General features: G+C 40.2%; 1 protein-coding gene across 3 annotated transcripts in view; it reads left to right on the top strand.

Annotated features, from left to right (window-relative positions):
* The window catches only part of LOC134348081 (rho guanine nucleotide exchange factor TIAM1-like), a 320,986-nt gene that overhangs the window by 165,762 nt on the left and 138,528 nt on the right, over positions 1-16,696 (top strand). For all 3 annotated transcript variants that reach the window (XM_063050923.1, XM_063050924.1, XM_063050922.1), the window contains one exon: positions 14,757-14,972. In XM_063050923.1, coding sequence (XP_062906993.1) covers positions 14,757-14,972 — 216 coding nt within the window. The remainder of the gene's footprint in view (positions 1-14,756; positions 14,973-16,696) is intronic.

The raw sequence follows: 16,696 nt of genomic DNA on the forward strand, positions 1-16,696 counted from the left end.
ATATAGTCTTTCAAATATTTAATGTGGGAATAACATAAGTCACTGAAAGTGAGTGAAAAATTAATTTAAAAACTAAAGTGTGGAGGTCTCAACAAGTTGTTGTTGTGCTTAAGAAGGAGTTTATGAGGAGAACTTTAAATGAGAGGCAAGAAAAGCTTTGGTTCTCAAACAACATACTGGAAAAATCACCACCAAGTGGATAGCACTTCATGAACATCACTCACCATGAGCTTCTTGGGGATATTTGTCAGTGGGAAATAAATGTTGGCCTCCCTAAATGGCCCCACATCGCATAAATATATAAATAAATAAAACGTAGGGATAGTGAGGTCACTGTGATTAGAGCCGGTGATAAGACTCACTCTTGTTGTAGTATGGGCAATCACCTTCAAACAACTCACAGAGTTTATAAGCTGGAAATCTACCCACCATGGATCAGAACTGAAGAAGCTTCTCGGACAAGTGACAAAACGTCTTCTAGAGAACTCATCAAGTCCAGTTGCCTTGATTTACTACTGCTTGATATAGTATATGGAAAGGGTTAGAGTGGTTATCTTCCAAGAAAGAGGGATTTTGAAATTATTAGAGTAACACATGCAACATATTGGAAGAACTTGGCAGGTCAGGCAGTATCTATGGAGAAGAATAAAGAGTTGATGTTTCTGGCTGAGACCATTCTTCCTTTATTCCTCTCCATAGATGCTGCTTGACCTGTTGGTTCTTCTAGCATTTTGTATGTGTCACTCTGGATTTCCAGCTTCTGCAGAGTCTCTTGAGTTTGAAATTATTGCTATGAAGGGCAGATGAGACATTCCACACTGCTCTGATGAAAGCACTTGTGACAGGTACCATAGTAAATTTATTTAGTACCTGTCACAAGTGCTTTCATCAGAGCAATGTGATTGGCATTTGGAGAGGAAAATCGTGAAATCATGAAAATAGGAAATGCTTAGGGATGTTAAATAGCGAATCTGTTGTGATTGACTATATGGGAAATAGGTGAACGTTAACACCAAAATCCGTACACAAATAGTAATAGAGGGAAGCTACATTGGATAGAGTCATAGATTTAAATTAGCTTTATTTGATTCATGGACATCAAAACATACAGTGAAATGCATGGTTTCCATCAATAACCAGCACAGCTCGAAGATATGCTGGGGGCAGCCACAAGTGTCGCCCTCTTTCTGGTGCCAACATGGCACAAACTTGGGACGGCATGGTAGCGTAACAGTTAGGATCATGCTATTATAGTGTCAGCGATCTGGGTTCAGCTCTGCTGCTGTCTGTATGTTCTCCCCATGTGGGTTTCCTCTAGCTGTTTTGCTGTCCTCCCACATTCTAAAGATGTGCGGGTTACTAGGTTAATTGGTCACATGTGGGGAATTGGGCAGCGCGGGCTCACGCCCCAGAAGGGCCGATCACTGTGCGCATCTCTAAATGAATAAACAAATAACCCTAACTCATATATGTATGTTTTTTGGAATCTGGGAAGAAATTGGAGCACCTGGAGGAAACCCACGTGCTCATGGGGGGAACACATATACTTACAGCCAGCAGTGGGAATTGAACCCAATCTTCTGATAACTAATGCTGTAAAGCATTATTAAACGCTACAGCACTGTGCTGGTCTTGCACCTTAGCCAGCATGGAAACAGGTTCTTTGGCCAAACTCATTCAGGCCAGCCACTGTGCTACCCTGATTTTGTTCCATTTGCCTCTATTTGGCCCATGTCCCTCTAAACTTCTCCTATTCATGATCCTGTCCAAATACTTTTTAAACTTTGTAATTGTTTCGACATCTATGACTTCCTCTGGTAGCTCGTTCCATGTACCTGCCACCTCTTATACGAGAAAAGTCGCTCCTGAAGTCTCCTTTTAAATCTTTGTCTCTCACCTTAAACTTAAGTTTTCATGATTTTATAAATCTCTAAGATGATATCAGAGAGCTAAGCTAAAATTGTAAAAGAAATTGAAGGGCTCAGTATTAATCCCACTTGTTGAGAGCATGCCATCTATGAGGATTGCGAACCAAGGCTGATGTGATCATTGCTTGATATAGTGCTTCTTTGGATCAGCATCTGGTAGTTACGATGTGATGACTTTCACGGTCAATTACCGCGTGTAACCATCTTCTGCGGGCTTATGAAGTCCTTGTTAGTATTGACTTGTATTTTATTTTGCTCAAATTCTGCTTACTACTTAGCAGTGTCCTTTTGGGCTCTACAACGTGCAGCTTTCAAACTCAAATGAAAAGTGAAAAGGTCATTCGAATTGTGAGTTATACAGTATTACTTCCAACCTACAGCTAAGAATGATTTCTTTCTTAAGCCTTGGGTGTTGTCCAATTCTAAACTTTTAGAAACAGATTTAACAGAAGAACGAGGATCCTATTAATCAGAATGACTGAGTTGAGCACAGTAGAGAAAGTGAAGTATGTATGCCCCACTGCTTCTGGGAAAATGCTTTGAAGTCACATAGTGATTGCAGCTTATTTGTCCTGTAATCCGACAGTCAAATATCTCTGGATAAGTGAAAGGTGTATCCCATTGTGATATCCTATTTAGTAGGCATTGGAACTTGTCCTCCACTTAAGAGTGCAAGGGAATGAAGAAAGCGAAATAGTTTCATCAAGAGAACTTGCAGGTATTCAATCCATTCGTTTGATGTAGGGGCTGGAGAGCAGCAGCATTTTGACAAGAGCTATTTTTCAGGACTTCAATTACTGAATACCAATTCAAGATCAGTAGGCAGTTTTATCACAATACCTGGAAAAATAAGACTATTTCAAAGGGGCTTTAATATGAATTTGTTGATTTAAACCCTAAGACCATAAGAGATAGGGGCAGGGTTGGGCCATTCGGCTCATTCAGGTCTGCTCCTCCATTCCATTTGGCTGATTTATTATCTTTCTCAACCCCTTTGTCCTGCCTTCTCCCCATAACTGTTGCCACCCTAGCTAATAAAGAACCTATCAAACTCTGCTTTGATTATATCCAATGACTTGGCCTCCACAGCCAACCTTGGCAATGAATTCCACAGATTCACTACCCTCTGGCTGAGGAAATTCCTCCACATCTCTGTTCTAAATGTATGCCCTTTTTTTTGAGGCTGTGCCCTCTCATCCTAGACGTACCCACAGTAGGAAGCATCCTCTCCACATCATAGGTTTCAATGAAATCCCCCCACATTCTTCTAAACTCCAGCAAGTACAGGCCCAGGGCCACCAAACACTCCTGATATGTTAATAATTTAACTCCCGGAACCGTGAACGTCCTCTGGCCCCTCTTTAATGCTAGCACATTTTTTTCTTAGGTAAGAGGCCCAAAACTACTCATAATACACTAAATGTGGTCTGACCAATGCCTTATAAAGCTTCAACAATACATCTTTGTTCCAGGGCGCCTAGGTGTGACTTGAGTAGCAGCAGTACTCTCAATGGATACAATTAAATATTCCTATTTCAGCCTGTTACAGCTAAAAAGCACAACTGCTTCCAAGGTCAGTACAGTCAACAAAGGTGTCTTAATGCATTTAAACAAACTATCGCTGCTTAAAACCGACAGAAACAACACAGTCTGTGATCAGAAGGGCCCACGGAGAAAACCTCTGAGAAAGCGTGGGTGAAGACCAGGATTACAAGTGCGTTTAAGGAAACAGGGTTTTAAACTCCCTATACCGACGATCTTGCTGGTGAACGTGCAGTCTCTGGTGAATAAAATCGTTGCTCTCAGAGCCAGGGTGCTGAATCAGAGGGACATTAGGACCGCGTGTGTCCTTTGTTTCACGGAATCCTGGTTAACCCCTTCCGTACTGGATGCAGCGATTCAGATTGATGGGTTTACTCTACACCGTCAGGATAGATTTATAGAGTCTCTCAAAAGCAGAGGTGGGGGAGTATGCCTCATGATCAACTCTTCTTTGCACAAATGTATCAGTGCTGTCCTAATTCTGCTCACCAGACCTGGGATATCTAGCAGTAAAGTGTCATCCTTTTCACTTACCACTGGAGTTCTCTGGATTCATTCTGGTAGCAGTTTACATTCCACCCCAGGCCAATGTCAAGCAGGCTTTAGATGATCTGAGCAATGGGATTAACATGCACGAAACAGTGCACCCTAACGCCTTCACCATTGTTTTGGGAGATTTTAACAAGGCCAGTCTGAAAAAATCACTAAGCAATTACCATCAACAGATAACTTGCAATACCAGAGGAAACAACACACTGGACCATTGTTACATCACTACCAAGAATGCCTACCGTACTATTCCTCGCCCTCACTTTGGGAAGTTTGATCACCTGGCTGTACTTCTACTCCCTGAATATAGGCAGAGACTGAAGACTGCAGCACCAGTGGTGAGGACCAAGAAGGCTTGGACAAGGGAAGCACAGGAGCGCCTACAGCAGGGGTCCCCAACCTTTTTTGCACCACCTGGACAACACAAACACCTAATGTCAATCAGCTATAGCTCAGCATTTAATACTATCATTCTCACAATCCTGATTGAGAAGTTGCAGAACCTGGGCCTCTATACTGCTCTCTGCAATTGGATCCTCGCGTCCTAACCGGAAGACCACAGTCTGTGTGGATTGGAGATAACATGTCCTCTTCACTGATGATCAACACTGGTGCACCTCAGGGGTGTGTGCTCTACTCTCTGTATACACATGACTGTGTGGCTAGGCATAGCTCAAATACCATCTACAAATTTGCTGACAATACAACCATTGTTGGTAGAATCTCAGGTGGTGACGAGAGGACATACAGGAGTGAGATATGCCAACTAGTGGAATGGTGCTGCAGAAACAACCTGACACTCAACGTCAGTAAGATGAAAGAGCTGATTGTGGACTTCAGGAGGGCCAAGATGAAGGAACACATACCAATCCTCATAGAGGGATCAGAAGTGGAAGGAATGAGCAGCTTCAAGTTCCTGGGTGTCAAGATCTCTGAGGGTCTAACCTGGTCCCAACACATTGATGTAGTCATAAAGAAGGCAAGACAGCGGCTATATTTTATTAGGAGTTTGAAGCGATTTGGCATGTCAACAAATACACTCAAAAATTTCTATAGTTGTACCGTGGAGAGCATTTTCACAGGCTGCATCACTGTCTGGTATGGAGGGGCTATTGCACAGGACTGTAAGGAACTGCAGAAGGTTGCAAATCTAGACAGCTCCATCTTGGGCACTAACCTACAAAGTACCCAGGACATCTTTTGGGAGTTGTGTCTTAGAAAGGCAGTGTCCATTATTAAAGACCTCCAGCACCCAGGGCATGCCCTTTTCTCACTGTTACTATCAGGTAGGAGATACAGAAGCCTGAAGGCACACACTCAGCAATTCAGGAATAGCTTCTTCCCCTCTGCCATCCGATTCTTGAATGGACTTTGAAGCTTTGGACACTACCTCACTTTTTAATATACAGTTTTTCTGATTTTGCACATTTTTAAATAATCTATTTAATGGAGGAGGAGAAGATGGCGCGTGATGCAGCACGCGCGCCCTCTCCAGTGAGTGATATCTGTAATCTGTCAAGTAGGGGACCGTGCACAATTCTGATTTGATGGAGACAGACGTGAGAGTATGGAGGAACATCTGGAGAAACTTCTGAAATGCCCGCTTCACTGCTGCTGCTACTGTGTGGTAACCGGAATCTCCAAAGCAGAAGGCCCCGAATCCTCAGCTTTGCTTGTTTTGGCGGCCAGGGCTAGGTCGAAGGCACTCGGGAGGCTGTATTGGAGGGGCTGGTCGGAGGCTCAAAGTTTTTGGATGGACGGACTCAGTGTTGGCTGCTTCCAAGGCATCGGCAGTTGTTGGTGCCTTGGAGGTTTATGGCAGGGAGTTTCTCCCTTTTGCCGCCTGCTATCAGGGACTCGGGAGTCGATCAGGACTTGAGACTTTTTTTTTACAGTGCCCATGGTGTGTTCTTTATCGAATTATGGTATTGCTTTGCACTGCTGTAACTATATGTTATAATTATGTGGTTCTATCAGTGTTAGTCTTTGGTTTGTCCTGTTTTTTGTGATATCACTCTGGAGGAACATTGTATCATTTCTTAATGCATGTATGCATTTCTAAATAACAATAAAAGAGGACTGAGTGTTCTCATAATCTAACCTAATATGTAATTGATTTACTTGTTTATTTATTATTATGTTTTATTTTATTTATTTTTTTCTCTCTCTCTGCTAGATTATGTATTGCATTAAACTGCTACTGCTAAGTTAACTAATTTCACTTCACATGCCGGTGATAATAAACCTGATTCTCTCTTTTCTCTCTCTTATATTCTAGTTCTCTCAAAATCAGAATCAGAATCAGGGTAATTATCACTGTCATGTGACATGAAATTTGCTAATTTAGTTAATTAGTTAAATGAATGCTAACATTACATTTGCCTTCCTCAACACCGACTCAACCTCAAGTTAACCATTAAGGAATCTGCACTTCTGAATTTTGAATTTTCTTCCTATTTACGAGGGGTGATTGATAAGTTCGTGGCCTAAGGTAAAAGGAGTCAAATTTAGAAAACCTAGCACATTTATTTTTCAACATAGGCCCCTCCTGCATTTACACACTTAGTCCAGCGGTCGTGGAGCATATGGATCTTGGACCTCCAGAAAGTGTCCACAGATGGGTGATTGATAAGTTTGTGGCCTAAGGTAGAAGGAGATGAGTTATACAGCTCTCATTATATGCACATGCAGGTCAACTCAGTGATTTTGCAGAAAGTTTGAAGTTAATAACTATCTCCTTCTACCTTAGGCCACCCACGAACTTATCAATCACCCCTGATGACTTATTAACTGATGAGTTATTAACTTCAAACTTTCTGCATAATCACTCAAAAGTGTTGAACTGCATGTGCACTTAACGAGAGCCCTATAACTCATCTCCTTCTACCTTAGGCCACGAACTTATCAATCACCCCTGCTGTGGACACTTTCTGAAGTTCCAAGATCCGTATGCTCCACGACCGCTGGATTAAGTGTGTACATGTACGAGGGGACTATGTTGAAAAATAAATGTGCTAGGTTTCCTAAAATTGACTCTTTCTACTTTAGGTCAAGAAGTTACCAATCATCCCTCATATGAAATAGTCCACACTTTTATTTCTTCTGCCAAGGTGCATGACCTTGCACTTCCCTATATTATATTCCACCTGCTACTTTTTTGCCTTTTTTCCCCAATCTGTGTATGTCTTTTTACAGACACCCTCCTTCTTCAGTACTACCTGCCCTTCCATCTATCTTCGTATCAGCCACAAACTTGGCCACAAAGTCAACAATTTCTTTATCCAAATCCTTGACATACAATGTGAAAAGAAGTGGATCCAACACTGACTCATGCTGAACACCACTAATCACCGGCAGCCAGCTGGAAAAGGTCCCCTTAATTCTCACTCTTTGCCTCCTGCCGGTCTTTGCCAGTCTTCTATTCATGCTAGTATCTTTCCTGTAACACCATGGGCTCTTATCTTGTTAAGTAGCCTCATGTGCGGCACCTTGTCAAAGTCCTACTGAAAATCCAAGTGAACAACATCCACTCACACTCCCTTGTCAGTCTGGCTTTTATTTCCTCAGGGAATACCAATAGATTTGTCAGCCAAGATTTACCCTTTAGGAAGCCATGCTGACAGTGGCCTATTTTATCATGTGCCTTCAAATACCCCGAAACCTCATCCTTAATAATAGACTCCAACATCTTCCTAACCACTGAAGTCAGACTAACTGGCCTATAATGTCCTTTCTTTTGTCTCCCTCCCTTCTTAAAGAGTGGAGTGACGTTTGCAATTTTCTAGTCCTCTCGACTATTTCAGAATCTAGTGATGCTTGGAGGTTCATTACTAATGCCTTCACAATGTCTTCTACTACCGCTTTCAGAACCCTGGTGTATAGTCCTTCTGGTCCAGGTGACTTATCTGCCTTCAAACCTTATAGCTTCCCAAGCACCTTCTCCTTAGTAATAGCAATTACACTCAAAGTTCAAAGTAAATGCAAAAATGTCACCATATAGGCTCGAGATTCATTTTCTTGTGAGCATACTCAGTAAATTCAAGAGCCATAATAAAATCAATTAAAGATCTCATTCAACAGGGCAGCAACCGCAAACAACCAATGCGCTGAAGAGAACAAACTATGCAAGTGCAAAAGAAGCTAAAGAAATAATAAATAAATAAATAAATAAATAAATAAGCAAGCAAGCAAAAAAAATATTGAGAACATGAGATAAAGAGTCCTTGAGAACGAGTCCATAGGTTGTGGGAACAGTTCGATGATGGGGCAAGTGAAGTTGAGTGCAATTATTCCCACTAGTTCAAGAGCCTATTGGTTGTCCCTTCTGACCCTCTTGAATTTCTGGCACACTGCTGGTGTCTTCCACGATGAATAGTGATGCAAAGCACTTATTATGTTCGTCCATCATTTCTTTGCCCCCGCCCCCATTACTACTTCACCAGCATCATTTTCCAATGGTTCAGTATCCACTATTGTCTCCCTCTCCCTATATATAATATGCAAAATCTTTTGGTATTTTCTTTTATATTATTGGCCAGCTTACCTTCATATTTCATTTATTCTCTCCAAATGGCTTTCTAGTTGTTTTCTTAGTTGTGTCCTTCTTAATTCGTACGCATCTCAAAATCGACTTACTTATTCTTTATGTTGACAATAGTATGCACAAAGGGGCCACCTGCAATTATTGCGAATTTAGCAAAAACCTGAACAATCCCTTGACTACTTGCAATTAATTAAAGAAGAAAACTTCAGACAAAAATTTACAATTGAAGTAAGGAATAGATTTCAAAGTCTAGAAATGGAATCTGTTGAAGATTATAGCAATCATGCAGAAATGAAGTTTAACTCTCTGAAGGATGGCTTGGTAGAATCAGCAAAGTCAGTGATTCCTAAAAAAAACACAAAGAATAAATGGATGACAGATGAAATCAAAAATCTAATGGAAGAAAGGAGACTGAAGAAAGCAAATCCTATGGAATATAAGTCCTTAGATAAAAAAGTTAAAAGCTTATGTCAAAAAGCCAAAGAAGAATGGCTAAACCAGGAATGTGAGCAAATAGAAAGAATCCCTATTACCGATCCAAAAAGGGTACATCAACAAATCAAGAACATCACTGGTAAAAAGCTCCTCTGTTCTTCAGGTGAATGTTTGAATGCAAAGGACGGTACCATTATCATGGAAAAAGATGGGATTATGAACAGATGGACTGAGTATATTCAGGAATTGTTTGAAGACGATCGAGACAAAAAAACAAAAATTAAGAAGAACATTGAAGGTCCAAGTATTTCAAAATCTGAAGTTCGTAATGCAATAAATAAGATGAAGAAAGGAAAGGCAACAGGTCCTGATGAATTAGTAATAGAACAAATTATCGCCTTTGAAGATTATGGAATTGAAAAACTTACTGATTTAATCAATGACATTCATGAGACTGGAATAATACCAGAAGAGATGAAAAAATCGGTATTTATCACTCATCCTAAGAAACCTGGAGCAATAGAATGTGAATTACATAGGACCATAAGTTTAATGAGCCATATCACTAAGATGCTTCTAAGAATTTTGATGACAAGAGCTGAAAGTAAGATACAAGCTGAAATAGGTGAAGAACAATGTGGTTTTGTGAAAGACAAAGGTGCAAGAAATGCGATATTGGTGTTAAGGATACCATTAGAATGAGCTATTCAAGTGCAAAAAGATTTGTTTGCTTGTTTTATTAACTACACAAAAGCATTTGATAAAGTGAAGCACAATAAGTCATTTGAAATATTACAGGAAACTCTAGATCTAGATTCGAAAGACCTCCGCCTAATCAGAAATCTGTACTGGGAACAAACTGCCGCTGTAAGAATAGATGGAGAAGTGAGTCAGTTAGTAAAAATCAAGAGAGGCGTTAGACAAGGGTGTGTTTTCTCCCCTGATTTGTTTAATCTGTACAGTGAAATAATATTACAAAAAAATAAGACACATCTTGGGAATCAAAGTTGACGTTGAAAACATCAATAATTTCAGATATGTGGATGACACTGTGTTAATTGCAAGTATGGAGGAAGAACTACAAAGCTTAATTGATATAGTTGTTGAAGAAAGTGCAAAAATGGGTCTATCTATCAATTGCAAAAAGACAGAATGTATGGTGATATCCAAAGGAGAATCCTTTCTGCAGGCTGAGAATAAAAAGGAAAGACATAAAACAAGTACAGAACTTTTGCTACATAGAAAGCTTGGTGACATCAGATGGCAGGTGCGACATGGACATCAAAAGAAGAATAAGGATGGCAAAAGACACCTTTACGAGAATGAAGAGTATAATGACCAACACTAAACTAGGCATGACAACCCGCCTCAGAGTACTGAAATGTTACGTTTATCCAGTTATGTTATATGGATCAGAATGTTGGACAATATCTAGTAACATGAGGAAACGAATTGAAGCAGCAGAGATGCGGTTTTTGAGGAGGATGCAAAGAATATCATGGATAAATGAATATCTAACGAGGATGTCATGAACAGAGCAAACACAAAGAGTGAAATAATGTATGAGATAATGAAAAGGCAATGTGACGTCATTGGAAATGTGATTAGGAAAGAGGAGTTAGAATGCACGGTGATTAAGGGAAAGATTGAAGGGAAGAAAGCACGAGGAAGGCAAAGACAAATGATGATGGAGGCAGCAGCCAGAGAATTGGAAATGAATACCAATGAATTGATCCACTTGACCCAAAACAGGAGTGTGTGAGCTATGACAGTCAAAGCTCAATCTGGGCATGGCACCTGATGATGATGATGATCATTTAGTATTGTGGAATGTGATTGCTTGGCGCTGACTAGCAGGAGAAACTAATTACACAGGGCATCAGTGACTTCTAACCAAATACTGCAAAGGACAGCAAACTAACATTTTGCAGATATATCCAGCTTAAACCTGAAAGGATCCAGTGCATGAAAATTAACACCAGCTGTCAACTTGATAGCTACAGGCATAGATATTTTCAGACTTCTCTGAAGTTGAGGATGTGGCTGGAGTAAGTCATGGCTGAATTTATTAGGAATATTTGGACTGTGTAAACGTCTTCATGCAATTGTGTGAAAGAGAGATTCAAAGTGATAAGTTACTACACCAACACACTGAGTGGATATAGCGTACAGCTGAGTGCTTTCTTTCAGCAGTTTGACCTGCTTTGATCAAGAATAGTAGAGTTTTCCATTCATGTTATATTCTAAGCGAAATACTTGTCAATGTATGTACCTCACTTTGAAAGTAATCACGCAATGCAGAAATTTTGAAACCAGTTTGATCCTATCCCTGTGTATCCAATGGGCTTTAGTAATGTTACATAATTGCAGAATGCACTGTACTCTTGTACAATTACACCCTATCCTTGTTATATGCGTCTTCAGACTATGCGGATTCACAGTTATGCGAGGAACCTATTTCTACCAATGTCTCGTTATATGCGTCCAAAACTCACAGTTATGCGAGGAGCACTGCTTTCCCGCCAATACAAGTCACATGCGCGCGCCTCACAGTCTCTCTGTTGGGATGAGAAGCAGTGCTTTCCCGCCAATACAAGTCAGGTGCACGCTCCTCACAATCTCTCTCCCGCCACTCTCGCATTGGTTTTGGCAAGGTGTGGATGCGCGATCTTAAACTTCTGTTGGTTTTACCTACGGTGCAATGATTTTGTGCTTGAAATATTTAACTGTGCCTCCTAAGCGTCCGATGTCACGTCCTGGGCTGTCAGCCGAGCGGCAGAGAACCGCTTTAACACTTGAAAAAAAGTTGGAAATTATAAACAGCGCGGCATCAGCTGAAGGTAATACAGCTATGGGACGCTACTGCGGAGAACAGAATCTTGCCTTTAAAGTTCTTTTGTTGCTTGTCATGCGCCAGCCCATCCTAAACATTTGGACAGCGTTCATCCTAACAAAACAGTGCATTTCCTGCCGCCTAACACAACATCGCTGATTCAACCACTCGACCAAGGTGTAATCCACATTCAAGGCTTGCGTATTTTTTTTACCGCGAACTATCTCTCAGATGCTGCAAGCAACAGACGATTTTGAAAATCCCGGGAGTTTACCAACAGTGAGGGAATGGTGGAAGTCAGAACACTTGGCACAAATTGCGATGGGCATGGACCCAAGTTTAGAACTGAGTCAGCATTTCAGTCATTCCCTGCCATTAACCCTTCTTCCCTACATGAAAATTTAAAACAAAATGCTGCCAAGCAAACAACCCTCACCACTTTATTCAAATCGGTAACACCTGCCGGCAGTTCTAAGAGTTCTGTGAGTCTTCCTTCACCCCTTGCTGTGCTTGATATGATCCTGACGACCACAACCATCCACCTTATCCGTATAAAGCTGCCCGACACCACAACAGCCACTCATCTCCTGGAGCAAACACACCTGCCCACTGTTGGTGAGTACTGTACATCAGGGGTGCCCAACCTTTTTTGCATCGTGGACTGGTTTATTATTGACAATGTTCTTGCGGAGCGGCCGACCGGGGTGGGGGGGTGGGTAGGGTTACCAACGGACAAGAGAAGCAGTCAAATACATTGTGTTTACCCCAAGAAAGACTACCATGACCATGAAGCCTTGCGCGGGCACCTGTGTGCGCATGCATGACATGCGCATGTGTTTACGTGCCGATTTTTTTCTACAAATAGTTTTTGGCGATTCTGTTCAGTGAAACTACACTCTACATACATTATTTCTACTTTATATAGGTTGTGTATTTATCGTATCATTCTTGCTTTTACTATATGTTAGTGTTACTTTAGGTTTTATGTAACAGCGCATGAATATAGCGATGTCAATTATAAGTACTTATAAGTCAATAGCATCATACATATTAAGTAACGTTTGGATATTAAACACACAGCACATATTTTCCCCGTATGAACATATAAAATCATTGCAACACAACAATATTGTTGAATCAGTGGGAGCCCTGGGCTTGTTTCCCTGCAACAAGACGGTGCCATCGAGGGGTGATGGGAGACAGCGATACTCGAAAGGGGTTCCTTACGTCCAGTCTATTCCACAATTTAGTTTTCGTTGCATTCCTTGCGGAAAAGCCCGCTTTGCAGAGATATGATATTGGAAATGGAAGCAACGTTTTCAGTGCTTTCGTGGCTATCTCAGGATATTTAGCCTTGACTTTGATCTGGAATGCCGGCAGAGATGTTATGTCAAACATACTTTTCAGCCCGCCGTCATTTGCAAGCTCAAGGAGTTGATCTTCTTCCCGCGCTGACACAGATGACGCGTGGGTAATGACCTCGCGTGCGTTCAAGCTCAACAGTGGGCGTGACAGGGAATGAGGAAAGGTGCAGCTGACTCATATTGCCCAAATCGTATCGTTTCCTCGCGGCCCGGTGGCACATGCTTTGCGGCCCGGTAGCAGTCCGCGGTCTGGTGGTTGGGGACCGCTGCTGTACACCCTCGGATGTTAACCTTTATGATTTATTACACTGAATGTTAGCTTAAATTGATTAAGTATAATACTAATGTTGTCTTGTAGTACTGCTTTTGTGTCGTATTGGTATGAAAATGTGAGTAAATTACAGATAAAACATATTTAGGAAGCCCTCTGGAACGCATCCCTATTTTCTCCATTTAAATAATTATTCACATTATGCGATTTCACATTATGCGTCAACTTTGCGGAACGTATCCCCCCGCATATAACGAGGATTGGGTGTATAGAAAGAACCAGTAGAATAAACCAGCAATAATCTTGAATGCAGTTAAACCACTGGGGTGATGAGTAAGGAGTTCCCATTGTTGTTACTGAATGTCTATTCGGTTGTGTGAAGTTAAGAGAATGGTAAGTGGATCACTAAGCTCTGAAATGGTAGCGTGAGCATCAAATTAATCTTGCCAGCTGACTGACCTGACAATCGACATTGACTGCATATTTGTGGCAGGCATTAACTCTGCAGATACTGATATTCAACAATGTAATCTTTAATTCCGTTTGCACTAAAAATATACTTATGTGAATTTGTAAAGATTTTCAAATTATACAGCTGAACTTTAATTATCTGTTGTTTACGTTTGGTCGTCTGAACCCTTAGTGCCTAGGTGGCACATGGGGCCTCATCTGTTGATTACATGTGGTTAGTTTAGAGCACTTTATCCCAGTGATGTACTTTTAAAGATAACATACTATCTGATTGATAGGTTTCATCGTAAAATGTTTTCATAGCTACTTTTTTGAGATGATTGTAATCATTTATGTCTATCACTCTTTTGTAAATCTCCCTTGCTCCAATTTGCAGTCAATTAATTTAATTTGTAAATTCTTTTTTGTAGTTTAGCAGATCAGAACATAAAAATATCTTAGCTGACACTTTGTTATTTATTAAGTCAATCAAAATTCCCCGAGACTTCTCTGATTATATCCTATTCAATAGCACTAAGCATCTGTGGTGAATCTATACATTCTTTCATAAGAAAATATTCAGAAAAGGCCAGGCTTGTTCCCAAATAAGAGAAAATAGTTGCACAATTTGCAGAGGGCTGCTGTCACTACATACCTTCTCTCAAGGACTTTATGAATTAATTATTTGGTCATGTAGCTGGCAAAAATGAATCACTAAGGAAGAATCCAAAGGAATATTTTTTGTAATGGTAAATTAAAAATGATGAATTAATTGTTGTAAACAATTATTAATTTACAGTTTGAAATGTGTTAACACATTTTATTCAACTTCTACATTTAGGTCTAAAATTAGGCGATGAAGTATTAGAGATTAATAAGATGAAAGCAAAAGATCTGGTTGTATCTGACCTGAAGACCATCTTATCTGCACCTTCACTTTCCCTCACTGTCCGGACTTATGGTCAGCCAGCAGATGAGAATGTCTGTCAGTCACCTCTGCGAAAGATGGGAACAGCAGATGAGCTGGGTGATACTGGAATTGCATCTGGCCATCAAGGTAGGATTCACTGCTGGTATATTAAATAAAACCAATAATCATAAGACTGATTCTTTGAGAAAGTAACAGTGCACAGGATTTTAACCTGAGGTGTCTGCAAGAAAACAATAGGTTAGCTCTCTCTTTTACATCCCGTCTGGTTATTTAAATCAAAATCAACATTGGCTAACAGGTTATATAATTACATTCCAATATTATTATTTACTTGCCTTATAAGGATGGTGGATTATTTCTATTCTTTTATAATTTAATTTAAAAAATTCTTCATAATGACCTGGCTGTGTTGACATTTGTCATGGGTGTGTGTAATAGTGCAGAAATGTTAACAACATCAAACAAACATTTCAGTGTATCAAAATGAGTAAACAAAAATCTTCCATTTTTAAAGAAATTTACTTTGCATGCTCTTTAAAAAAATTGATCAACAATTTGATCATTTGCAAATAAATGAAAGAGATGGTGTAGAAATCTGATCATCTAAAGCATGGAGAAAGCTAGAAATAATTTAATCTAGGTCATCTACGCAAAATGATTGAGGAACTTAGCAGGAATAAAGAATTGACATTTCGAGCCGCCGAGACCCTTCCCTAGCCCAAAAGGTCAACTCTTTATTTCTTTCCATTAATCCTACCTGACCTGCTGAGTTCCTCCAGAATTTTGTGTGTGTTACTCTCACTTTCCAGCTTCTGCAGAAACTCTTGTGTTTATTTCTGTATATTGTTGAGGCAGCTTTTATAGAAATACTTTGTACTGGTGTTGTTTCAAAAAGAGCACTGTTGAACATATAACAAGCAGCAAAATTAGATTGGATTAGGTGACTTGCATGCAATAAACCACAAGCACAAAGCTGATGTATCAGCTGGGCAGTTTCTGATTGACATTTGTGATAGTTGCCCATGTGAGGTATCAAAAGTGCTTTATAAATGCTGATCAAAGGATCACAGCTGGCTCAAAGGTTGTGGTTGTTGCAGCATTATCACTTCAATATGAGGACAACACTAACTTTCTTTAAAACTACCTGCAGTTTATTAACCATAAGATGAGAATAAGTCTGTTGCCTGATGAGTGCACAGTGTACAATGCAGAGTATTCAGCAGCATTCTCAGTAACTCAAATAATGCAGCAACTGTAATTATATGGCCAGTCTTTAATCTTGGATTAATGTGCACAGTACTCCTTGTGATACACAAATTCCAGGCAATGATGATCTCCAGGTAGAGAGAATGCATTCATCTCCCATAACTCTACTGAATCCATACTTAATGGTGTGGAATTGTGATTATTACATTTGAGTTTTGAATGTGCTGTCTCTCGTTATTTATCCATTTTCAATGATTTTCACCAGTATTTCTTCTTTCTGCTTTAAACCTTCTGAAAGGATAATGCAACACAAGAACAGATGACCTGTTAAATCAAAGCTCCTTTGTGTACTAGACTATAAATTCAGCTGTGGGATCTGTCAGACACCCAAGACGACTAGCCAAAATGCTATAATAGTATCAACCAAACACTCTCCTCTTTTCAGCTTTTGAGATGCACAAAAGGTTTACAATAGATGATGGATTGCTATATAGGTTGGCAGCTCCAACCAGCTTAGCATTGTAGGATATTGATGACAGGATTGCTGGAGGCAAGTGCATGTTACTTTTAGTGTTTAGTTCTTGTCTTGGAATCAGTGATCAGCATTAAATTACATGTTAAGCTGAATCTTTTGGGTCTGATGG

The sequence above is a fragment of the Mobula hypostoma genome, chromosome 6, assembly GCF_963921235.1.
Source record: "Mobula hypostoma chromosome 6, sMobHyp1.1, whole genome shotgun sequence".
Lineage (NCBI taxonomy): Eukaryota > Metazoa > Chordata > Chondrichthyes > Myliobatiformes > Myliobatidae > Mobula > Mobula hypostoma.